Source organism: Triplophysa dalaica, chromosome 12 (genome assembly GCF_015846415.1).
Source record: "Triplophysa dalaica isolate WHDGS20190420 chromosome 12, ASM1584641v1, whole genome shotgun sequence".
In the NCBI taxonomy this organism is placed as follows: Eukaryota; Metazoa; Chordata; class Actinopteri; order Cypriniformes; family Nemacheilidae; genus Triplophysa; species Triplophysa dalaica.
In genome coordinates this window covers 4,344,339-4,370,048 of record NC_079553.1, presented here as the reverse complement: position 1 = coordinate 4,370,048, position 25,710 = coordinate 4,344,339, and the positions used below count along the sequence as shown (strand labels likewise).

Sequence of the window (25,710 nt, the reverse complement as noted above, 5' to 3'; positions counted from 1 at the left end):
GTTATTGTATACAATTAGTTATAGCTATGCAAATGAGTTACATTCTCAAAAAAAGAGTTTTGGATCTTAGAAACATCTTGTCTTCAAAAAACTCAGTTTTCCCTGAATAAAACCGTAAAATAAAACCAAGATTCAATTCAGGTCATGCTTCTTTGAATGCTCTGTAAACCACAATAGTTTTATTATATTTAAGTTATTCCTACAACAAAATGAGCATTTAGTTACCAGTTTGTTTTGAAAACTATAGACCTTTTTAAAATGTCTAAAAAGATAGTTGTTTTCTGATCAAAGCTAAAATGTAACATTCATGTCAAGTCACCACATTTTCTAGTCTCTTGCATCTAATATTATTATTAATAAACTGTGGTTATATTATATCACATAAAAAATGATTTTTCTTTTTTGTCTGTTTATCAATGTCTTGAAGATTTTGCTCAGATGATTTCTGGCTGATCTTCTGTCAATTTACTCAGGGAAGAAATCGGATTTTGTGAGCATCAGATCCCTTTTGTTAAGCCTTTTTCTTGTAGTGTTTCAGAAAATTGTGTAGTCGTTGGATTCTCCATATCCCGCCTCCCTCAGATATTGCTCAATATTGATTGGCTCAGGCACACGGAGAACAACGCTGTCATTGGCACTCTTCTCTCCTGATTGGAGTTTACGCCTGACCTCAGCCAATGTGGGGCGGTCGTGCTCCTTCCACTGACAGCAAGATTTGATAATTGAATAACTGGAAGAAAACATAAGTATTTTATAGACAAATGGAACCAAGATTTTAAACTAAGATAGTCAGTAGATGCTTTTACAGTGAGTTGGAGCAGTTGTGTGGTTTCTTCAGGGTTTTGCCTCTTTGGTGATACTGTAGAAGTTCAGTCACAGGGATTTCAGCAAAAGGGACCTCACCTGACAAAGACAAACGTGTCACGAAGAAGTTAAAGAGAGTTTATTCAGAATTCCATCAACTTGAATCTCAGCTCTCAGAAAAGGACTCACCAAGTGTCACCATTTCAAACAGCAGAAGTCCAAATGACCAACTGCAAAAATACAAGAAAGACATTTAAATTTAAAGAACTATTTAATGTAAAATGTCTGTAACCTTGGTACTTACACATCACTCTTTGGAGTGGCAGGTCTCTTGGCCAATAATTCAGGAGCTTGCCACTTTTTTCTTCCTGGATCTTCCATGCGCTTAGCATTTTCTGAAGTTCTTGCATATAAATCACCCAAACCCCAGAGCTTTGCTGTAAAAATACGGCTGACCAATACACTGCGAGCCTTGACGTTACAGTGGAGAAGATCTTTGCTATGGAGATAATCCTAATGCAAGAAAAGCAAAAATCCAGATGTCATGTATGCAATAAAAAAATATATAGATTCAAATGATTCTTGTCAAGTTTTTGTAACTATGTATATAAAAATATTACATCACACCATGAGTGGCCAACATTTTAATATGCTTCAAATCAGTGATCATATATGCGGTCGTGATAAAATGCTTTGGTAAACTTGTCCCTGAGAGAAGTGATGATAAAACAGTGCTCACCAGTGCAGTGGACACATGTAAGGCCATAGTGAAGATCGTTCTCTCAGTCATCTCGCAAATGCCTTCTGGTCCAACTTTATCCTGTATTCACAAATGGGAGGAGTCTTTGACATTTATTTGTCTTTTCCAGTGCCGTTAATACAACAACATTAAAAACCTTCAGCCTTCACCATCACTGGATTCTCTTTAGATATTTTTACAAACACATCTATTCATTTGCAACGAGTCACTGGTTTTCAATGCAGCAGAACTGTGATGGATCTTTTGATTCATGACACATTTATTCCCAAACTGCAATAAAAGATCAAGGTGAAACGTCTCACCTCTCTACTCCTCCACAGGAACCCAAGCAGATCTCGGTTCTCCATCTCTTCCATAACAGTAATGAGAGGAGCACGCAGAGACACGACTCCCAGTAGCTCCGGTATAAATGGGTTGGGACCCAGTTGAGAAAGGAAGGATGCGAATCCCAGGAACGACTGACTTTCCTGTTTACTGGCTGAATCTGAAAAAAAAACCTTACAATTAAATCAAAGATCCTAGTCAGAGATTGTGAGAGTACATTATTATAATGAACACATCATAAACCACTCTGGCACCTTTAAGTACACGCAGCACCACATTTCTGTTATCCATCCGAGCTCTGTAGAGTGAGACAGAGTTGTCTGTCTTTAAAGAGTATGATGCTGGAAGAGAAGACACCCCGTTAAAGTTCTCCGGCAGCCGTTGACGTGGGAGTTCCTTGGGCTTTGTGAAGGGTGAAGCTGTGGCGCCGAAAGAGCCTCTTCCATCAGTGAAGGCCACATTGGTGGAGTCATGGTCAGACGGATTTTCTTTAATTTGTGGTAAGGTGCTGAAAGTCATGTACGAGGTGCTGTCCAATGCTATGCGCTCACCCTCCAGAGCATTTAGACCCCGAGGAGCTATGCAGAGCAAGACAGGTGGGATATGATGGAAAGAGGCAGTCATGGATAAAATAGAAAAACAATACGGTAAGTGAGTGTCTAAGCATTAAATTCAGACTTTGATGTACTATATTTTTGTATATTTCAGATGTTAAAATAATCATAAAATACATTCTGGACTGGAAAATGTGAGAAACAATAAATAGCATTTAACTGAAACCGTGTTTCAAAATGTATTATTTTAAGTATAAATGAAGTATTAATACATGCAACTTTTGTTGTGTATGACAGCCTGTACGTGTTTTTCATCTCACCATCAATGCCTTGCAAGTTTCTCCTGTTCTTAGTCGATCGTTCGGAATTTGGTTGCAGACGGTCGACTTTCTCAGGACAGTACCTCAACAGCAGCAGCAACACCAGTACAACGAGGAAAGTCATAAAAAACAGCACAGGTACGATAATAACTTCCTGTTCGTACACACGGATGACTGCAGGAACAAATGATCACAAAGAATATTAAGTTATACATTAAATCTACATAGCTTGTCACAAATGTTATGATGCAATCCATCCTTTCAAGTGTGTATTGTACGTATAGACCACATAGTTGTTCATTTTCTCTCTTTTTAACTCCAGCTTTAATCCTCCTAGTAACCTTATAAACTAACGGTACTGTTTAGCATGTTGACAAAATGGTTATATGCTTTTCTTCTTGTAAGTCCTTTTGGATAAAAGCATCTGTCAAATGAATAAATGTATAGAATCTTTTAAGCACCTTTATTTATAAGAGTGCACAGGTCCAGAAGCACTTCCGGTTGAATTTTAATTTATATATTTTTCAAATCTTACATATATAATTAAATCTTAAAAATAGCAATTTAACATTTTGATTGTGTTGTTTATGTCTGGTTGGTTGTGTTTTGTTCCAACGTCTGTGTAGAGTTAAAAAAAACTTAGAAGTTTTTCTGGACCAGCGCTTAAATTTCCAAAGTGGTCTATAAATATATGCTGATGAAGGACCAGGCCATTTTTTGTTTGAATGATATTATGTTGGTATGACATTTACTTACTACACAATGTGTCTCCATTTCCACATTCTGAATTTGCAGAGCTGGTAGTAGACGCCATGCTGCAAAAAGGAAAGAGTTTTAAAACACTATAAAATTCTTATTAAGTTACTTTAAGAAATGTCTAACCCACTGCATGAACTATGTTATGCTTCTGCATGCTTTGTTTATATCTCGGCAGTGTAAAGAATTAATTATTTTTGAAAATGTTGAAAATTTGAGTTTCTTCATTGAGATATTAGACGGGACCACACTTAAAGGAATAGTTCACCCAAAAATGAAAATTCTGTCAACATTTACTCACCCTCAAGCCTGTATACATTTCTTTAATATGTGGAACACAAAAGAAGATATTTTAAAGAATGTGGCAAACTACACAGTTATGGGCACCATTGATTACTACCATAGTCGATTTTTTCCTACTATGATTGTCAATAGTGCCCCAGAACTATTACAAACATTCTTCCAAATATCTTTTTTGTGTTCAGCAAAACAACAGAATTTTAATAGATTTTAAACAACCCCGACATTGATTAAATGATAACCAAATTTTTCTTTTTGGGCGAACCATCCTTTTAATCATTTCATATGGGAATGGGGACAATACAAATGATCATGAATAAATCTCCTGGCATCTGCCTTACATGGCAAAGTCTCCACTATTTGACACTATCTTATATAAAGTTATTATTCCTCATGAAGAAATGTAGTAAACTTTCTATACAAGTTTAATTCCGGCACAAGCAACAAAATACCAATAGAGTGACATGTTCAGAAGCCCCACACAATAAAATGACCCTTTTGAGGATCTCATGTAATGGTAATAGAAGACAGAAGATTTCTGGGTCAGTGTTACACAATCGGTTCAAATTCCTATAAAATGCTTTGAGCAACTGAGACTCGAGCCGAAACATTTTGCTCAACATGCAGTGTCCTTTTCAAAAAATGGATGTCAATAAAATTATGAGAGACAGGGAGAAGTACAAGGAAATAAACTGCAAATGTAAATGTCGAAGTACAAAAGTAAACTGTGTGTGTAACTAATGATGGTGTTTATTCTAGAGAATCAAAATGACTAAACATACAACCGTGCGTTTTTAGTGCAATATGAGACCTTATTTGTGTCACAACAGTGAACACACCTACTCTTACAGAATGGGTTCTAAATGTCAGGTCAACAGTCAGTTTACCATGGGTTGTGCATGTTCATAGGTGCAGTTGTAATCGGTGTTACTATAAATGTGTTATGTACCTTGTGTTTTGGATTTAACAATAAGGCCACAGTTGTAAAATTAAGCTTCATCTTTGAAGCATATCTGATACCTCCTTTGTTTGGATTATGATGCTCAACCTGTCTGTCCACATTTTTAGCATCACAAACATGCAGGCTACATCGACACATCCCTAACAGACACGGAAATCCGCATAAGCAAAGAGGACGGATTTGAAATGACCTTTACATTATTATTTTTTCCTATTTAATTACCCTTTGCAAACAATCTTACTATTAGCATTCTTTGTTTTGTTTTCACCATCAAGAAAAATAGCATTTTAACTCATTCTATGCATTCTAGCTCTTAAACACCATCACAGGTTATGTCTCCCTAATTTATCAGCACTTTTGGCCTACCTGCTGAACTCTGCGAAAGTTGAAGCCTTAGTCCTCGATCAATCTTGTTTCAGATTTTCTTCCATGATGGAAATAATGTCCCATTGTGAACAACATCACTCATTCCCAAGAAGTACGGTCCAGCATCATGTCTTCAATTGGTTTCTCAATTAATGTGCTTTTCAGCCCTTCTTCCTGTGCTCAGAATTTCTTTATGGTTTACTGTACACTAACTCTGTTGTTAGTCTAGGTCACACCTTTGTTGGTTACTTAGTTCCACCCTCTTTATCTGAGCTCCGTCTCTAAACTTTCTGTTGTCCACACCCTCCTTTCAACTAGCCTTGATAAAAATCATTTTCTTACCCAGGTTTTGACAGCAGTCAAGTACTACATTGCATTATTTCTGTTAATAACTTTAATTAATCTCTGCCCGCCTTTAATTATTGTCCTGTCAAACCTCCGGAAATTAAATTTCTAAATGCTTAGATCATGCCTTAATCTCTTTTCTTTGTTGTCACATTTTCTCCCTCCATCATCTAACCAAACCAAAACCTGATTATCTAGCTCCTCAAGTCTCTCTAGGATGTTCTGAGACTTGACAACTCCAGGACTCAACTGTTGACCTCTAAACACGTACAGTTTCAGGCAGAATTTTCACCTTTATTCAGCTTTTATTATTTGGAATGAAAAAGACAGCTAAACTTTACTAGTCTTTGATAGATGATGCCTTGAATTAGCCCTTAACTAAAAAAATACATTACACGCATATTTGAATTAGTTTTAAAATTCTATACAGAAATTTTGATATACACAAAATGTAGGTGAGTCGTGTTCACATATCACATTTTGGCTGTGAGCTTGGTAGGCTGAGGCCCCACCCACTTCTCACCTGCAACATGAGTACACCCACAAATTATTTTACTTAGTAAACTGTGTTTATATATAACATATAAAAAATTATAGTAAAAAAAAGGATTGTTACCAATGCAATGTGCCATAAGCTCAAATCTGTCAGACCCAAAGAAGACTTCCGGCTTTCCGTTCACATGACACACTGTCAGTGGGAAACCAAAACCCTGCAAAAAAAGTTTATTTTATTTGATTCACTAAAATCTTCTTTTAAAAAGATAAAGCATGCAAAGTAAAACACACTGACTTTGTGATCCAGTGCTTGCTTTGTGACATTCTTCAGCTTGTCTTTGACCGTCTGAGATGTGGCAAGGAGGAGTAATTCCTCCACTTCACTGGCTGAGAGGCCTGCCTTTAATCCTGCCTGTGTAGAATAGAAAGAGAAGACTATTCTGTGTTGTGAGACTACATACAATAAATGATGACAGAGTTTTCATTTTTGGGTGGACTATCACTTTAAATTCAGGATACCTCCGTGAGTGAGGCAGGCTGGGTAATGTCTTGATCAGTGCTCCAGATCCTTTTCCACAGTTCTCTAGACACTTTCTCCACCAGTACATCGTCGTCTTTATGTTTCTCTGCCACAGCTGTCACAAAACGCATTGCAGGGAGAGACCCTGAGATGAAGAAAGCAATGGAGAAAAGCGAAAATAAGGGATGGTATCTACCTAGAAACATGCAAATTTTGCTGACAATCTAATCTTAGCTGTTTGTTGACAAACTGGTTTCCCGAGCAAGCAGTAGAATACGCCCTTTTCACAATGACGTAACTTAACTTTCGCCTTTTCCCAACGCAGTGTATCATAACATCCATCTTGCAACAAACAAGGAGAAGAAGAACTTCCATTTTGCCTTGGCAAGGGAATTTAACAACAGTGAAAAAAATATCTGACAGAACACGTATTCAAGTGCCTATCCTAACACAAAAAGAAAACAAAACACTTGCCTTCATAATCAAAATGGTACTGTTCAACGAAGAATCTGTATCCTTTATCTAGCTTTGATCTTGTCGTAAGCGAAAATTTGTCTGCAACATGTTGTACATCATCTAGCTGTATTTGTGGCAGATGCGCAAGGGACTTGGTAAAGTCCATTCTGCTGCGCTAATGGAAGTTACGATACACTGCTTCGCGGCAGAACGGAAGATGCATGACGTCATGTGAAAAGGGCCTATTGTAGCACAACAACTAAGAAAAAAGTTTTTTACCTTTTGTGGAAAAAAAAAGGGAAATTGTTAGCAGTGCTTTCCCATGTAAACATGTCAACACAATAATAGACGTTTGCCGGGGCTACAAGCACATTTGCTCTATGGTTGGGGCATTCACCCATAACAGCCCACCCTCAATTCTTTACGATACGCCCCAAGATATGAATCCATTTCCTTAAGTTAGTGAGAATTGTTTTGGCTCATTTTATGATTCATCAAGTGGAAATTGTTAACATTCATGTCTATAAAACCGTATGTGATAAGAGACACTCTTAAAGAGATTTCTGTTATCATTTCCTCATCATAAAAGTTGCTTCAAACCTGTCTAGTTATTTTTTGTTTTTATAATGTTTGTAAATGTACAGTTCTGGGGCACCACTGACTACCATATTATTTTGTTTCCTACTATGGTAGTCAGTGGTGCCCCAAAACTGTTTATTATATATTATTATATAAAAAATAACTAGACAGGTTTGAAGCCAGGAAATGATGACAGAACTGCTTGATTTCCCACATGCTTTAAAATATCTTCTTTTGTGTTCAACGGAACAAAGAATCTTATACAGATTTGAAACAATTTGAGGATGAAAAATGATGACAGAAGTGTTATGCTTCACATGAGAGTTTGTTAACTTTTCAAAGCTCTAAACCTAGATTCCCCTAAATGGGCCTCCACTGTCTTTTCTGTGAAACAATAATATGACAGTTAAAACAGAACAGGACTTTTATCTATCATCAAGATAGTAGAAGAGCAATCGGCTTCAACACCTTTCTCAAACATGGCCTCAGCAGGGTTAGATGGTTGAGACAAAGGCACTCCAAAATACTCAGCCAGTCGATGTAGATCAGTCACCATGTACAGAAACTTATTGGGGACCATTCCAGGGGGGCGGTTACCTATACAATAAAAAAATACAATGGAAGGCATTAAAATCACAGCAAAACCTATACGTGTAAATGCACTTCAGTATAAATAAACTTAACACCTGCCTCAAAAGCTCTGATTATTGTAACAAAACCTTTATAGTAATGCGAGTGTGCAGAAGTGTTTCATTACCTGATGAATGCATGACTCCCCCTAAAAAAGCAGGTTTCAATTTGAGGTCGATGTTCCACACATTTCTGTAGCGACACAGCACCTGAAATCAACTGCATCTTTACCAAGGTTGAGTTTGTCGTTAAGAACTGACTGCGATGATGAACGAAACATTACACACCTCAAATCCCAACCAGGAATAGGGGGAGACAACATCATAAAACAATTCCACAACTTTTCTGGACATCTGTAATGATCATTAGCACGCTAAAGCATTCACAAAACCTTTCAAACAGATGCAAGAGAGATATTATTTATATGCATTTGCGCACTTTACCCTTCAGTAGATTGTGGAGAAGGTCAAAGGTCACAACTGTCTGGACTTTGCGACAGATCTACCGTCCTGTGGCTGAACCCCTTCCTGGGCACGGCAGTTTTTATTATTATTGCTAAAATCACAACTAACTTAAAACTACAACAAAAGCATTTCGAGTTTTCCAAAAACTAGTGCTAGTGCTTTAAAACAGACAGTGTTCCGGAGCACTGCAGTACGCTTGAAATGAGTCTGTCACGTGACGTGTGGGAACGAGGCGTCGTTACCTCACTGACACGTCACGCAGGGATCAACTCAACGCGCCTGTCCTATAGGAATTTATTATTATTTATTTCGGTCATGCCTATATGTATGTATGTTTTATCTATATGTGTATTGCTAATTAAATTACATTTAACTTTTTACTATAATTTTTTTCTGACTATGTCATGCATGTTTGCGTTGGTTTGTTAGGAACAGTCGAAAAAGAGTGCAATGAAAAATAACACAGACAAAAATTATTGGATAATTCAACATAATATTTAAAAAGGGGAAACGACAAAAGTTTACTGCAAGTAAAAACGAAAAACAGGAATCCATTTTAATTCTATTGTGCAAAATACGAATGAGACTTGAAAGTCTATCGGTGCACACACACGAGCTGCCATATTTCTAATGCAACAGTGTATATGCTTATTAAATATACAAACACATCTTATAAAAACATCCCAATGACCAAAACATCAGTTAAACAGTTGTTGTAGGAATTTTATTGACCACGAGATGGCGAAGTAGAGCAGTGTTTTATGGTTTATTATGGTTTATGATAAGATATTTTTTTCATATTAATATCCCGCCTCTTACCATATAATGTTTTATAATACATAATGTTTTTATTGGTTGTTTTATTTTTTTATTGTGTGTGTATTTTTTATTTTGTCCATAGGAAGAATAAGGAATGTTTTTCTTTTTTTATTTTCTCTCTTTTTTATTGTTTTAATTGATTATAATATTGTTGTGAGCTTCAAATATAACATTAAAAACGTTTGTTAATGATGAAAAAGCCTCACTAAAAAATATTCGACTCCGATGTCAAGTTCGGTCTGATACATACATACCAGAATCTATCGATGCGGCGTGAGCATCATGTAGATTTTAAAGTGATATAAGACTTCATTTAATTTCATTCAATGAAATGTTTTAGAAGTGGGTGTGCACACACTTATATGTGATAAAAACGATCAATCAGTTCTGAGTTTCTGAACAAAGGGACTCATCAATGATTTTGGATCTCATGAATTTGCGACTGGTGTGTCCTGCCTGCCCCCTAGCGGCCAGTTCGTGTGCTTCACCATGATAGTTCAGAAGGTTGCCAGATATTACTTGAAACCTATATTTCGCTAAGCTTTGTCTTGTGTAACTATTTGCTGCAGATGTAAAAAAAATAATACATTTATTTCGTCAATCATAATAAGACTTACACTTTAAATAATAAAACATCGTATCGTAAACACCTGTCATTATAATCATAAATCATAGTTAACAGTTGGGATGAATATATGGCAACACGTGGACCGTACCACAAACATGATGCGGTAGTAGGAAGTGGTTATTGGAGAGAGAATACATTAGTATCAATGCGAGTCTGGTCGGAATAGAGTATAGTTGATTACACACCATCATATCTTTCAACGCATTGTAAGTATTGTTTCAGAAATATAATAGTTTAGTGACAATATTGTGCCCTTTACACACATAAAGTCGCACGCGCTAGTGTCAGTTTGCAAGGCCAGTGTTTAGATTCTCCACATGTTTTACAAGGCTTGGTCTTCATGTGATTCCCTAGTTAACGTTATATTAAAAACACTTAATTTATTATGTCTATCGTTTCAATAGAGAGCCTAAAGGGATCGCACGAGTACAGTAACATATCTGCCCACTGCTGACGTCATTTCAATACCGGAAGTGATCAACCTCTGTTAAAACATATATTAAGTCTAACTCTAAGCAAACGTGAAATACACTATAAAATAACAATAGGACCTTGTTGTCTTATTTATGGCAGTATAAGATATCTGGTTGTTTGCAGTTGTGTTTTCCATTGATTTGAATTTCAGATGGACACCTTTGCATATCACATGTAAATAATAAGAGAACTGTTAACTTATGTCTTCTTATTTTATGTATACAGAACGATGTCACCAGAGGAAATCGTTTATTTAGAAATTCTTGCTGCCTCCATACTTGTGGGATTTCTTTTCCGCTACCTGAGTGAGTATGACCTTTTAGCTTTAAATTAGTTGAGTCTTTGTATGACATAACTAAGTACAGTTTTGTTTATATCTCACCAGGCCCGTCAGTGAAGCGGGTGGCAGCATTGCTGTTGGGTTTGACCATCACCATAGCAACATGTGGGATCCACTCTTTACACTCTCTTATTACAGTGTTAGGAACATGGCTGCTTATAAAAATCAACTGGAGGTAAGTATGATGCCTAACATAAATGTAAGGGATTTCTGCGAATATATATCCTTTGGTTTGTATTTATCTGTATCTAGAAGTGCACCTTCCCTGTCTTTGGCCTGGACATTTCTTTACCTCCTGTTTTTCCGTCTGGTTACCTGGTTTGGGCTTCCTCAACCCACACCTTTTGCCAACGCCATTCAGCTTCTCTTAACCTTAAAGGTACCACATTACTGACATGCTGTATTTTATGGTTTGATAGTTGAATGTAATAATAAGTGTCTTGCTGTTTTTGTAATACACAGATGGTCAGTTTAGCCAATGAGATTCATAGTTATCACTCGGAGAAGAAAAAGGAAGTGAGCTCCTTCACAAAGTCAGCAGTGGTCAGAGGTCTTTCCCATGAGCCATCACTCTATGACATTATAGCTTATAGCTACTGCTATGTGGGGATAATGACAGGTATTTTGAATGAGTCTTGTGTGGTTCTGTGTGAAAATGTCCATTTACATATATGCTGTTTGTTTTGCATGTTTGCTAACATGTCTCTCTTTGTTCCTCTCTGCTACTAATTCAGTAATGTGTGAGTCCGTTTTCTTTTTATAACTGAGTGTGTGCTTATGATTTTTTCCCTTCTTGTTATCACAAACCAACCGTCCATGTTTCAACATCATCCCTGTGACACTTGTGGTCTGTTCTCTCTTTCAACAACCCGTTCTACTCCATTTCATTTCATACCATTTAATTCCATGCTTATTCTACGATCTATTCCAATGTCATTTATTACATCAAATGCCATTTGTTTCATTGACCGCTCTCGTCATGTTCCTTCATTTTCCATTCTCCACCCATTTTTGCAGGACCCTTCTTTCGTTATCAGACGTATATGGACTGGTTGCAGCAATCTAGTCCGCTTTCTCTGCCGGGTATGGCTCCCTGCATTCAGAGACTGCAGATGGTGCCTGTTTATGGAGCACTCTTTATGGCAGTCAACTACGTCTTCCCCTTGTCCTATGTTCGTACTGAGGAATTCCTGGAGGAAAACTATTTTTACAGGTTTGCTTTGCTCAATTCTGTTCTAATCTGAAGACTACAGGAGATCATTTGTATTTATTAATCTGGTTTATTCCTTTGTAACTCATGGTCATTTTTTTTATAGATTTTTCTACATGATAGCAATATTTTTCGTATTCCGGATGCGATTCTACGCGGCATGGTGTGCAGCAGAGGCAGGTTGTATCAGCGCAGGTCTTGGCTGTTACCCCAAGGAGGCACTGTCCAAAGCTGGAGGAGGCCCAACTGTGAAATATAAGTAATGTGTTTTCCTGAAACCTTTTTTAAATGCTTTTACAGTTTAACCGTAACAGTATGGTGACTATTATGAGTTTTAAGTCGGCATCCAGATATCTAATCAAACATAAATGAGCAAATAACAATGTATGTACCTTGATAGACCAGAACTTTATTGATCCCAGAGGGCAAATGAGCCTTTTTACAGTAGCAGTCTTTCAACAGACAGCAGGGTCCAATAAAATTCAGAGCGCTGTATTTACATTATAGATTTACATGACAAATATAACAAGAATCCATTTAATTGTGAAGTGTGCTTACATGGAGAACTATTTCGAGTTACAGACATGGGTATGAAAACTATAATAATAATAATACAATTAAAAATAAATGTATAAGGAATCAAGTAAAACAAAGTAAAATTCACAAGAAACAGGCAGGATAATGAATGTCCAGTATAATCAATACGAGAAATAAACATTTAGCTACATTTAAACTTTTACAATAACACTTTTAGCACCTCCGTTATTGAAATTATTATGTGTTTCAGAACTTAATATTGAATAACAATGTGTGTCTGACCTATATTGTGTTTTTTTAAGCTAGAACACTATATTGACTTAATTATTACAAAAAATATACTAATACTAATATATAATAAATATTAATATGAATGAATATTAAAATAAATAAAATTGAAAAAATATTCTTGTGTATAGGGGATGCACGTGTCGTCTTTTTCCCACGTAAGCACTATATTGACTAAATTATTTTAAAAAAGGTTCTAATAATAATATGCAATAAAATATTAAAATGAATAAAAAATTAATATAAATCAAAATGAAAAGATATTGTTGTGTAGAGGGGAGGCATGTGTCGTCACTTTCCCACATGAAAACTATATTGACTTAATTATAACAAAAAATGCACATATACTAATATGCAATAGAATATTAATATAAAATTGTATTCATATAAATCAAATAAAAAATATATTGTTGTATAGAGGGTTTATGTGTGGTCACTTTCCCATGTGAACACCATGTGAAGACGCCCGCTTGGGTGGTAAAACACATTGCTAAATGATGGTTACAATATCAGGAAACGCATATCCGCGCAACATTTGAGTGTCCAAAAACACACGATTCCTTTTCAAGTCGTAAATTAGTCGTAACGATCATCGTCTTTAAGCAAATAATTGTGTGTTTTAATCCCGGTTTCTTTGTTTCTCCTACTGAAAGCAGCCATTTTGCTGTGGGTTTTACCATTCAAGGAAGCGTCCCGTGGCGTGTCCTGGCATGTTCACATGGGAAAGTGCATCAATGCATACCCTTCTATTAAAAACACAGACCTGAAGTTAACTTCAGGCCAGATACTTGCGTCCGATAAAACCATCTATGAGCTGAACAATTTATATTAAAACGCTATTGCCATTTATATTATAAAATGACTTTACCAAATGGCTAATAATCATGTTTTGTCTTTGTTAATGAATAATGATTTTGTTTATGTTGCAGTCCTGATCCAGACACAGCAGTGGAATATGACTTTAAGACAATCCAAAACATCGACTGTTATAACGCAGATTTCTGTCCGAAAGTGCGACACGGCATGCGTTACTGGAACATGACGGTGCAGTGGTGGCTTCACCATTACATTTACCCCAATGCCCCTTTCAGGACGTACGCTCTCAGGTACAGACATGCAGTTTTCTTCATTTGCATTATAATAAAAAAGTGCTGTGCTGGTGTATTCAACCTTTTACTTCTAACTTTCTCAAACTATTCCAGGGCGGGATGGACTATGTTAATCAGCGCATACTGGCACGGCCTCCATGCTGGGTACTACCTCTCTTTTCTTACCATCCCACTGTGTATCGCAGCAGAAACGGCCATGGAGGCCTCCGTCAGAGCCCGTTTGGGACCCAAAGGCCAGAATATCTTTGACTGGGTCCACTGGTTCCTCAAGATGAGGGCCTACGACTACATGTGCATGGGATTTGTTCTCCTGAAGGCCAGTGACACCATCAACTACTGGAGTTCCATTTACTTCATCATTCAAATCATCGCGCTTGTTTGCATAGGTGTTGGACAAATAATGAAAGGGGGGAGGAAAGATCGAAGTGCGGGAGAGAAAGAGAATGTGACGAGAGAGAAAGCAGAGTAAAATGAATGTGTTTTGATTGTGTGAATTGAAGGGATATTCACAAACAAGCACCGCACTGTAATAGCCACAAACTGCCCTTTAAGTGTTGAGCTTTTTAAAAATACGATGAGTATTCTGTTGCAAATACAACTACGTGTCATGAACCCAGTGTACTATTATAAACAGTAATTTTAGCTTTAGATTTGTCTTTTAGAAAACTAAGTGAAATCTGGTCCATGCTTTGAATGACTGACCGAAGTCAAAACAGCTGCACATGCAAGTTTTTATCTCTGGTGTTCTTGTGTCCCATAAATTTACAGTTATCATTCCTTTTTATATATACATATATTAGATATAGATCTTTTTTGATGACAAAGTGTATTGTAATCTACAGATTCATCCTGACTAAGTCAGTTCTGTTTTATATGTATACTGTTAGGCTAATTCACACTAGTCCAACAAATGCCATCAAACACCAAGATTCTAAATTCTTATTGACCAATGCCATGTTTGTTGGACAGTGGCTTTGGGACTAGATTTCACATCTGTTAACAAAAATACCTTCTGATGAATATTAAACTTGTATTGAGTGTTTTGCCACAAATGAACGGAGCCATGCTCTCTCTGTATTGGTGTCATAGCAGTAATGCAACCTTTGTCACAAAAGCATTAAGTCTAAAATGTATAGGACATAAATACATTTTAGTATGTAAAGTTGCTTTGCTTTTTGTCCAATCTGAAGGGCGAATGGAGTATTTATGAGTGGTTGTTCATATGAGAGTTGTAGTAGTTAGCCTTTTCGAAAGAATGTGAATTTGGTTAATGTTTTTTTATTGCAGGAGGTGAATGTTTTGCTTTTGTTTGCTACTCGTCATTTATTCATTAGTTGGAAACCACATGATATAAAAAAGACTTTGTTGTAAACAAAAAGCTGTCTCAGAAGATGTAAAATTCTGCCTTGGCTAATCAAATGATAATTTCCTTAAATTTCTATTCCTGAACAATTTTGGTTTTGGAACACTGGATGGTGCTGGTGTTTACAAGTTATCAATCAGTACATATTGTATCCTGGTTACTGTAATGACTTAACGCTACAATGTATCTGTTTACCCTCTGTAGTATTAAACATAAGATGAGGCAACTTTATTTAACGCAGATCTTTCATTTTGTATTGTAACAGTATTAAGCCAAACAAACATTACATGATTTTATTATTAATTACAGTTTTCCTTATGGTGTCATACACATTTTTGAGATATTTTTGCCACTCTGCTTTGTAAAGGGTTTTTCAGTATAACCAAGAAATTATACTATTTGTAAAACATGTCTTCCTAAACAACTTTTGAACTCTGGTTTTAACCCTTTCAACCTGTGTCCAGTGGAATGGACATTGCTGTCTTTTGTGATACTCAATGTCAGGTTTGAAGGTGTTAGAGAGGAAAGATTTTATTATTTGCTATCTGTGGGAGTTTAAAAGTAGGATTTTAGAGCCTATAAACATGTCCACAGCCTATTACTTTGAAGACTTTGGCCCGTGCAACAGAAACAGGTTGTGTTTGTCACTCATGTCTCCATGACGGCATTCTTTAAAAGGTAACAAACCACATGTACACATAGTGACATAGAAATATATATACAGTGACAAGCAAAACACTAAAGATTTTTTTTGACTCTACAACAGTTTCTTATAGTTAATGTTGTTAATATATTTGATAGTTCATATATTAAGGTGAGGAAAACAGTTCTTCATAAATTTGCACATTTGCTTGTCTGGTAATGGGATCTGTGAAAATGTCGCCTTTGTGTTTTAGGATTAAATTTACCCAGTGGCTGTTTAAAGGTACAAGGAAGTATTTCTGAAAAACAGTATATTTCCCTGAGATTCAAAGTCCAAGTCACAGATGGAAACACAGACACACCTGTGATCTTCTATCTACGGGAATGGGATTTTGACAAATTACGGCTATGCTCTACATGTCCTACTGACGTCTGTGTTTCTACGAAGCGGTTTGCCTTACTTTAAAGTGAAATCCATGTTGATAGTACCGGATTTGTGATGGAGCTGAGAGAATTCCACAATCAAGTCCATCCACCAGCAGGTAAGAGGAAAAGAGTATGTAAGATAATGTGTATGTTTATGATAATGGACAATATGTTTATCCATGATGAAGTTAGATGGCAGTCAGTTCATAGGAGAGTCAATGTTTGTGTACTTCTTTGATCTGGAGATGTAATCCAGTCATGTTATCCTGTAAGGTCTGTAGATATTGTGTTGTAAGGTTTACACAATCTAATAGGGATTGTATACCTGTTTTTAGTTTCTCCTATGTGTAAAGGTGTTTTATAAAACTGACATGAATAGAAAATATTGAAAAACGAGTTCAATACTGTGAAAATGTTGCCCAATGTTCTTCTATTTTTAACATTTTATTTTAAATAATTTTAATTTCTAAATCCTGTTTAAACACTATTTCTATAGTTTCATAATACATTTTTAGTTTAAACACTCAAGTTTATTAAGCAATAAGATTTGATCAAAATATAGATTTTTTTGCTTTTGATTTGCAAGACTTGACGTTTCTATGTGTTAACACCAACAGACTATGATATTAGTCCTTACGGTTCTCAGCGGTCACTACGGCTACGGACAGTTCCAGCCGAGGATACCAGTGCGGTTCATTTTGATTGGGGCTCCACACCTGAGAATGCAGAAGAACCCGATGAACCTCGAAACCTTCGTGAGCTGCCACTGCACATGGGTCTGAAGAGAGCAGTATGGTATACAGATGTTTTAGTTTTTTTGAGTTAATTTGTTTAAACGTCATGTATCTGACTCAAAACTACATTGTTTTGATTTTAAAAAGTATCAAAAGTATTTAACTAAACAACATTCATTGGTAATATGGCATGTTTCCACCTCTCTCTTTCTCAGGCAGGTGCAAAAGATGAGAGTTCCAGTGGTTTCCAAATGGGGATCTTGGAGAATCAAGCAGTTGAAGACATTTCGCCATTTCTGTGAGATTGCCAAAGAGGTTCTCAGCTATTTGGTTCCATGGAAGAAAGGAATCCAGAAAATAGGAGGTAACAAAAAATATAACAGCGTCAGCATCCATGAGAAATGTCATCGTTTGTTCTGACCTGGTCATTTGAAAAAAGATGAACATGAAAGCATGAATTTAGTGAGGACATCCAAATTTAGATTATTGAATAATGTACATGATTATAATAGAGTTCCTTGGTTATTTTTTGTAGGTCACTTTGGTGGAGGAGTCCAGTCCTACTTCTTGTTCCTGAGATTTCTTGTGATTCTCAACTTGCTGTCGTTTCTGTTAATTGCAGCATTTGTCCTCATTCCCAGCATTGTGTTTCGCTCCATTGGCTTCAATTCCAGCATCCCTTTGTCAGTCAATCTTACTAGTAAGCAACGAACACATTCAGTTTGTTTAGTTTTAAAGAGTACATAACTAGGGATTTTTAAGGTCCTATTTTGGTTTATGGAGTGTCCAACAATGAGTTTATGTACAGAGAAGCTGTCAAAACACAATTATTTCGTATAATAATTGGTTATTATTATTACCTTATTTCTTGCACGACTTTCAAATGATTCTTTGCTCAATTCATTTGTCTCATCCCCTCCTTTCCACTAGCCTAGTCTGCTGTGATTGGTCTACCGCTCACAAGGCTCCCGATCAACAATATTTGGGGGAGAAGAGTGAATTTTTCCAGGCAGTCGTAACAAAACGTATGCGGGGACTATATGTAGTGAAGTAAATCCGCGGCGGTTCGCGAATCAGAATAGGGACGTCTCGTTTGCCTGATTCAGAGTCGACTCTCTCTTTTCCAAGCAAATAAGTTTGTTCTTCATTCACCTTCGGATTAACTACTTGGCAGACTGCTCACTATCAAACACAGCAACATTACACACTGCATGAAATGTCATTTTCATGATCTCATGTTATGTACTCTTTAACACCATTTCGTTATTCAGTGTCTCAGATAAACGCATAAATTACTGGAAACATAATCCCTTCATAATGATCTGAGATCATCTGTGAATGCGGAATTAATGAAATTTAGTATTACTTTAGGCCTTACAAACTAAAAATGCTCGGTTTCCAGGCAGTGTGGAATGTACACTTGAATGTACAATTTGGAGTCCTTGATATTATTTTTGGATTCAGAAGCAACACTACCTGAAATCTCCTTTCTGTTGCACACACAACTATTTAAATAAAGAAAAGTTCTTCCTGGTACAACGAGTTCAACCAGTTTGAATGAACAATTAACAGTGAAAATGAATTCATTTTTCTTAATTTTTCCGAATCTGAATACATTTTGGAAGAATGCTTGTAACTAAACAGTTCTTGGCCACCATTGACTACCATAGGAAAGAATGCTTTATAAATGTCTTTGTTGTGTTATTTTGAACAATGTAGAAAAGCAAACAGTGAATGTAGTCAATGGTGGCCAAGAACTGTTTAGTTATAAGCATTCTTCCAAATCTCTGTGTTCATCAGAACAAAGACATTTATATAGATTTGGAACAACACGAGGGTGAGTCTACGATGACAGAATTTTCCCTGTCCCTTAAACTTAAGATTCAATTATATATTTTCTTAATCCACAGGTGTAAATGAATGTTTACAGTATGATCCAAAACCTAATCCCCTGGCTGTGTTCTACACATACTTCCTGGACCTGGTCTCAGGAACGGTATTGACAAACAGTTATTTATTAAGATGTAGCATAAATAAGAAGTCAAGCAGGCATTTTTCTACTTGTACTTCCCGGATGGTGGTTTCCTATTCCTAAACAATATGAAAACTTATCATGAAAGATATAATATAATCAGTTTATTTAATCACATCTGAGGTCAAACCTGGAGCTAGCAACAGCAGGTCTTGGGTTCATATCCTTAAGAACACAATATGTTCATCGTAGATACTTTACTATTCTTTTTTTTTAGGGTTTTATGGAATATTCCTATCTGTTTTACGGGTATTACCATAATACGATGGTTGAGAGTAAAGGCTTCTCTTACAACATCCCTCTGGCATATCTGTTGACGGCAGCCTTCTACTTCATCTTCTGCCTCATTTGCATGATTATAAGGTGAGTTTCACCACTGTTGCAAATGTTTGTGACTTTCTTATTGTTATGTGTACACTGATTGAAAGGATATGACAACAAGATGACTCTTTTGATTGGTCAATAGAATGGGCAACGTGGCCAGTGCTATTGTAGCGACGGATGGAGGAGTAGTTGGGAGATACAGTATGCTGGTGTTTACAGGATGGGATCATGGTCTCCAGGGGGACCTTGCCGCTAAACTTAAAAAAAATAATCTTCGATATCAGTTACAGGTATGAGATGACTGACTTTAAAAGCCTTCCATCACAGACGGATTAAAATTTTAAAGTGGAAATCCAATCATAAATTCATAATTCAATATATAACCTTATCTTTCTATTCATCTGTCTCTCTGTCTCAGGTGGACTTAGAAGAAGAAAGACTGCAACAAAAAGCTGCCTCTCTGACTCTGGGTCAAGCGTTCGCTCTCTATGCATTACGCATTTTCCTTAATCTTGTGGTTTTAGCACTCATTGGTGGAACTTTCTATGGGATCGCTGAAGTAACCCAATTCAGCCAGGTACAAAATACTGAAAAAAAAAGGATAAAATACTGTAAGTGACTGTAAGTACCAAATACTGAACATTTTTGCTTTTGAAAACTCTCTTTCTCAGTCCGAGAAAACAACAGGCTTCAATGCGTTGCTGTTGCAGTACTTACCCTCCATTGTCATAACAACAAGCAATTTTGTGGTGCCGCTCCTGTGTGACAAGATTGCTTTACTGGAAAAGCATTCTCCCAGTACCACCGTTATTCTGGCCTTGCTGCGGTTAGATCAACACTCGCATGCCCACAAAATAAAGATATCACATATAAAGGAAACAAAGAGCCTGAAGATGAAGAGCTGATACCGCTGTTGTTTATCATTGTTTAGCCTTGGTTGGAGTGTTGTTAAGAGCTCTTACTCCTTTTGTGACCCTCATTAAATTGCTAAATGAATCATTTCAAATAAAGCACAATTGTGTGTCTAAAAACTGTATACTGAACACACTTTGTCATCATCAGCTTCCACTTTGATTTAGTTTTGGTCATTGTTTTGTATTTGTTGTTTCTCCCATTTTTATCTGTTTCTTTGTCATTGTAGGGCAGTGTTCTTGCGTTTGGTGAGTTTGGGTGTTTTGCTGTACACTCTTTGGGAGCAGATTACCTGTAATGGAGAGACATCTAGTGCAGCCTGTACCCCCTGCGGTTATAATTATGAACAATATAAGGTAATATATATATACATGTATTGGAAGGAATGAACATATACAGGCCTCCAAGACATGATCAAATGAGGTTTGATGATGTAAATTTATAAGAAACTCAAAATTAAAGTTGTTTTCTATTTCTTGCCTTTAACACACAGTGTTGGGAGACGCGAGTTGGACAAGAAATGTATAAACTGACTCTTTTTGACTTTCTGATAACAATCGCCACATTGATCTTGGTGGAATTCCCGCGCAGGTCTGTGTTTTTAATTTGCCCTAATGTTTTTTGTGTATTGTTATGAATTTTATATATTATTTATTTTACATAAGTTTATGATGTCTGAATACGATTTTTTTCCCTTCCCCTCTTTAGGATCATAGTAGATCATTGCTCGTGTAAACTGGCTCAGTGGGTGGGACGGCAAGAGTTTCTGGTTCCCCCGAACGTTCTTGCTCTAGTTTACAGTCAAACAGTGGTTTGGACTGGAGCTCTTTTCTCTCCGTTGTTACCTCTTATAAACACCGTCAAATTCATCATCTTCTTTTACTGCAAAAAGGTCAACACTGTTCTTTTCTTAGCACTGTATGTGTATCTTGTTCTACAGTCATCATTGCTCTCCTACCATCATGCTCAACTTGCAGTCATGCTTGAGTCTGGTCTGAAAAGCTCAAAAATCTCATTATTGTATTGTATCTGTTTGCTTGAATTAGATAACTTTGTTTCAAAACTGTCAACCCGCTCTGAGAACGTTTCGATCCACCAGCTCCAACTTCTTCTTCCTCTTGGTTCTGCTCTTTGGATGGATGTTGGCCAGCGTGGTTCTTATTTACAGTGTAGCTAAGTGAGATCTGTTTGTTAAGTCTAAGTAACCGATTCACACTGTTGTGCTAACACTTTGTTTAAAGATAATATTCATAAAAAATGATGCATATGTAACACTGTCTCCTATTTTTGCTTTTTTGAAAGGATTCATCCATCTTACGGCTGTGGGCCTTTTAGATTTTCCCCATCAATGTGGAACGTTGTACCAGAAGCAGTTGACATGCTTACCAGCACCAGTAAAGACTTTTTATTCTACATTGGATCCCAGAAATTCTCAATACCACTCTTCATCTTCTCATGGTCAGTGCACCTAACAGCTTTGATGGGTTTCTTATTACTGTGATGTGTCTAACAAATATATTATTTAAATACAAAAAACACTGCTTATAAAGTAAATGCATGAAGTGATACCTTTTCCTGATTTTACATGTATTTTTATATTCATTTACAGCGTGCTTCTGTGCTATATGGGCGCTTTAACATCTGTCCATGGGAAAAGTGTAGCACTGCTGAAATCTCAGTGTAAACTGGTGAGTACTATGTATAAATGATTCACAAAATAGAAAGTGTATTCTTTTAATGGTCACACTCTCACCTTTATTTATCTGGATGTAATAGGAACAGCGTGACAAGCTGTTCTTAGTGAGACAAATCGAAGCGCTGAATGCCACCATGCAGAAGGATGAACCGCAGCTGCCACAGAGAGACACAGAACGGTTCTACCAGACAGAACAGACGTGGAATGGATATAACAATAATGCATTTATTCAAGATGAAGACCCAAGGGCATATTAAGGCTTGATAGATTAAAAGTTCACTAAACACATTTATTATGGACTAGGCAAATCTATGATGAGTTACAGTTTCCACGATTTGCATTTTAATGAGCAGATGATTTTATGAGCCAATTAGTTTCAAGTGTTTAAGTTTCTTGTTTGCCAGTCAAAAAGCTGTGAAGCACAATATTGTAAGAAATGAATGAATGACTTCATTACATTTACATTTTTTTCTTTGAGCATAAATTTATTTATTTTCTTTATAATAATGTATTTCTGCATTTATTTTTCACAGTTAAAAATGTGAACACACACATCGAGATAGTAAGATCAAAACCACAACTATAATAAGACCTGCTTAAGCTGGTCAATAAAACACTGTTGGTCATTTTAACATTATTGAAATCGTTTTTGTATTGAGGAATGCTAATAAATACTTACGGAGCAGTGAACTTGTCTCGTCTTCATGGAACTATATTTGTCGACCTACAAATGTGTAAACGCTAAAAAATATTGGGACAAAACCAACGTTCGTCGAAGAGCAATATTAAACCACGCCCTCGTGTGGCATTTTACATGTAGCGCATTGGCGAACGTTTACGTCTGACGTACTTACGTAACGACAATATACTTCCGGTGTTTACAGAGCGCTCTTGCTGCTCGAATGTGTTAGGAAATATATGTATATATCGATAATATGAAGTTTATTAGCATCGTGTTACAATACATCCGATTTAAAATGCATGGCGTATATATGCTACACATAAGGTTCAATTTGGGAGTCTGATTTAGGTACGTAGTTACTTGAGACTGAGGTAAAGCCAGACGAGACTGTTTGAATCCCCAAACTGAACTGTTGCCTCGTTTACTTGACGTCATACGTGCCCTGACGAACATACAACCGGTCAGTGGTTATTTATTTTATTTTATCGCCGTTTACAATGAATATTTTGCCCAAGAAGAGCTGGCATGTGCGCAACAAGGACAACATTGCGCGCGTGCGCCGTGACGAGGCGGGTGCAGCGGAGGAAGAACGCGAGATCAAACGGCGTGTGGAACGCGCTGAGCAAGAGGTAACCATAGCAACCAAGCATCCTTCCGCTGTTTCTAGGTTCACTGACTGTAAACACAGCTTCCAGTGTACTCGGTGACCCCCGTGACCTATTTTCTCTACACAATTTAAAAACGCTTTTTTTTGTTACATGTTAACTATGCTGTAAATATGATGAATGCTCTATTTAAGATTAAAGTTAATCTTGCACACTTGTTTCTGATTTGTCTATCTGTCCAATAATCCCTCAGGCTCGAACCGATTATTTGAGAAAGAAGGCGCGAGAAGCTCTCCCGCATGAAGAGACAGAGGATGGAGAAACCTCACAGACGAGCCGGGGAGCCAGAGAGATAGAACACCTCAATCTCTTTCCTATAGAAGAATCTGCTGAAAAGAAAGGCAATAGTGAATACCTCAAAGAGAAGAAAGAAGATCAGGTGTGTCAGAGGCTTACAGCCTCAATGTTTTTTGTTCTAAGATGCTCAATTGATTAAGGTTCTGAAGCTGTTAATCATAATCGGGTACACACAATAATAAATTTTTGTCAAGGCCATATTTATCCAAAGCAAACTACAGTTCATTATAAATCCTTACTGTAACATTGTCACATGCTCAATTTACATTTACAACATTTTCCTTATAGTAATAAAAGTGTTTTCTTTTCTGTTCTAGGAGAAGCAGGAGCGTGCCATTGGTCTTTTAGTGTCTCTGGGCCCAGCTCCTGGAACAGAAGTCACTCCCTGGTACCTGAAAGACCGAAAAGATAGAGAGGAAGAGAGCGACAAAAAAGATAAACACAAAACAAATCAAGACAAAAAACAGCAAAAGAGCTTAACTGTAGAGGAGAGAGAAAAGAAAGACAGGAAGCTGAAGGATAGTTTGGATCCTCTCAAAGATATGAAGAAGGCGTTGAGAGTGAAGGACAGAAAGGAGAAAAATAAGAAGAAATACAGAGCGGAAAAGAGGAGTGGAGATAGGTGCGAATTATTTTTGCTATATCTGTCGACACAAATAAATCATCTTGCATGACCACACAACAGTTTAGTCATACTTAACATGTCATAATGCTCAATGAGACATTTCTTTAGTGTGAAAATACGTGTTAAAAGACTTTTATTTTTGACCATAACAATTTGCAATGTATGTAAATGCCTTTATAATTAGTATGAATTAGTATTAGTATAATTAGTATGTTTTTTAGTATATAGGTATTTTCTGCTTGTCGTTTTAAGAAAAGTAATAAGGATTGTTTACGTATTGCTATCAAGAATTGCTGTTTGTAGAAAAAAACAAATTTTGAAACATTACGTTCTGTTGAATGCTACTTTTTCATGCCGAAGTTTTTCTTTTCCTTCCATGACAGTTCCATAGGGACATTACGGGCAGAACGACTACAGAGAGAAGCGGAGGAAAGGAAAAGGACACAGGCCTTACTGGATCAGAAAAGTGGAGCCGGAAAAGAAAAACGAGAGAGAGAGATGGGTGATAGAGACAGACCATACAACAGTGCCTACTTTCCCGAATTGGCACGAAAAAGGCAAAGGAGAGACGGATATCAGAATGGCTTTTATTAGCTTGTAGCTGGATTGATTTGCTAACAATGTCCAGAATTTGAAGAATCAAGTTCCTATTTTGTGATTGGACTAGAAATTAGCCACAGGTTAAGTGTAAAGACCATTAAAAATGAGTGATTGCTACATAAAAGCCATCGATCTGGCCTCTCCGACATATCCATCAGTCAGCTTTGTAAAATGGACAAACGGGAAAACGTATTTTTTGCTTTGGTTTGCGCTCACAGCACAGGAGGAGCGATTAACTCTTTATAAATGTCATGATTTGCAGGATCTACATCAGAGTTGATTTATGTACAGTTCTGTTTCATCAGCATTAAATATAGACATGCTTTAGTGAGACCATCGTTCCCTTTTTCCTAACATATTTTAATGTGTGAACATCTTGAAAACCAACATCCTAAAATGTTTTTTACTCATTGTTCTCTGGTATTCATAATAACAATTATGAATGGCATTGATCAATAACACTGTTTTCATTCTGATCTACGTTTAAGGTATATTTGGTGGACTCACATAAACACAAAATAAGTGAATGATATATTATAAAACATATACTATAAAATTTCATTTAATTAGTATTTATCTATATGGTTATTTCCCCTCTGGTGAAAATATTTGGCCTTTTCCAGACACAGACAGAGATTTGCATGTAATTAACTCGAAGGCTACAGAGAATTTC

At 36.7% G+C, this 25,710-nt stretch overlaps 5 protein-coding genes across 6 annotated transcripts; 3 read left to right on the top strand and 2 right to left on the bottom strand.

Annotated features, from left to right (window-relative positions):
- Window positions 1-157: 157 nt before the first annotated feature.
- styk1b (serine/threonine/tyrosine kinase 1b) lies at window positions 158-5,626 on the bottom strand. The gene is made up of 10 exons (XM_056762069.1): window positions 5,146-5,626; window positions 3,519-3,577; window positions 2,763-2,936; window positions 2,143-2,466; window positions 1,867-2,048; window positions 1,544-1,624; window positions 1,109-1,317; window positions 994-1,034; window positions 807-903; window positions 158-730 (listed from the first exon to the last, which is right to left on the bottom strand). The coding sequence occupies exons 2-10, from the start codon at window positions 3,574-3,576 to the stop codon at window positions 535-537; spliced, it is 1,362 nt and encodes a 453-aa protein (XP_056618047.1). The 5' UTR covers window position 3,577; window positions 5,146-5,626; the 3' UTR covers window positions 158-534.
- Window positions 5,627-5,763: 137 nt separating this feature from the next.
- On the bottom strand, window positions 5,764-8,852 carry gstk1 (glutathione S-transferase kappa 1). The gene is made up of 8 exons (XM_056762070.1): window positions 8,614-8,852; window positions 8,458-8,523; window positions 8,298-8,379; window positions 8,009-8,137; window positions 6,505-6,650; window positions 6,281-6,397; window positions 6,107-6,200; window positions 5,764-6,013 (listed from the first exon to the last, which is right to left on the bottom strand). The coding sequence occupies exons 2-8, from the start codon at window positions 8,521-8,523 to the stop codon at window positions 5,964-5,966; spliced, it is 684 nt and encodes a 227-aa protein (XP_056618048.1). The 5' UTR covers window positions 8,614-8,852; the 3' UTR covers window positions 5,764-5,963.
- A 1,320-nt stretch (window positions 8,853-10,172) lies between these two features.
- Window positions 10,173-15,633, top strand: mboat7 (membrane bound O-acyltransferase domain containing 7). Its single transcript, XM_056762288.1, has 9 exons — window positions 10,173-10,287; window positions 10,781-10,860; window positions 10,941-11,070; window positions 11,148-11,274; window positions 11,358-11,514; window positions 11,913-12,108; window positions 12,212-12,364; window positions 13,860-14,036; window positions 14,133-15,633. The coding sequence occupies exons 2-9, from the start codon at window positions 10,785-10,787 to the stop codon at window positions 14,506-14,508; spliced, it is 1,392 nt and encodes a 463-aa protein (XP_056618266.1). The 5' UTR covers window positions 10,173-10,287; window positions 10,781-10,784; the 3' UTR covers window positions 14,509-15,633.
- Window positions 15,634-15,767: 134 nt separating this feature from the next.
- On the top strand, window positions 15,768-22,858 carry tmc4 (transmembrane channel-like 4). 2 transcript variants are annotated; one of them, XM_056762287.1, is made up of 17 exons: window positions 15,768-16,080; window positions 16,299-16,586; window positions 17,088-17,265; window positions 17,420-17,568; window positions 17,740-17,904; window positions 19,115-19,200; window positions 19,454-19,599; window positions 19,703-19,850; window positions 19,979-20,137; window positions 20,232-20,386; window positions 20,702-20,828; window positions 20,966-21,063; window positions 21,181-21,364; window positions 21,519-21,649; window positions 21,775-21,930; window positions 22,082-22,160; window positions 22,249-22,858. In XM_056762287.1, the coding sequence occupies exons 2-17, from the start codon at window positions 16,544-16,546 to the stop codon at window positions 22,423-22,425; spliced, it is 2,181 nt and encodes a 726-aa protein (XP_056618265.1). In that variant the 5' UTR covers window positions 15,768-16,080; window positions 16,299-16,543; the 3' UTR covers window positions 22,426-22,858. The 2 variants fall into 2 exon arrangements, with proteins under 2 accessions (XP_056618265.1, XP_056618264.1); XM_056762286.1 differs by having other exon boundaries at window positions 15,768-16,216.
- Window positions 22,859-23,019: 161 nt separating this feature from the next.
- On the top strand, window positions 23,020-25,368 carry leng1 (leukocyte receptor cluster (LRC) member 1). Its single transcript, XM_056762289.1, has 4 exons — window positions 23,020-23,479; window positions 23,709-23,894; window positions 24,130-24,434; window positions 24,821-25,368. The coding sequence occupies exons 1-4, from the start codon at window positions 23,348-23,350 to the stop codon at window positions 25,029-25,031; spliced, it is 834 nt and encodes a 277-aa protein (XP_056618267.1). The 5' UTR covers window positions 23,020-23,347; the 3' UTR covers window positions 25,032-25,368.
- Window positions 25,369-25,710: the final 342 nt, after the last annotated feature.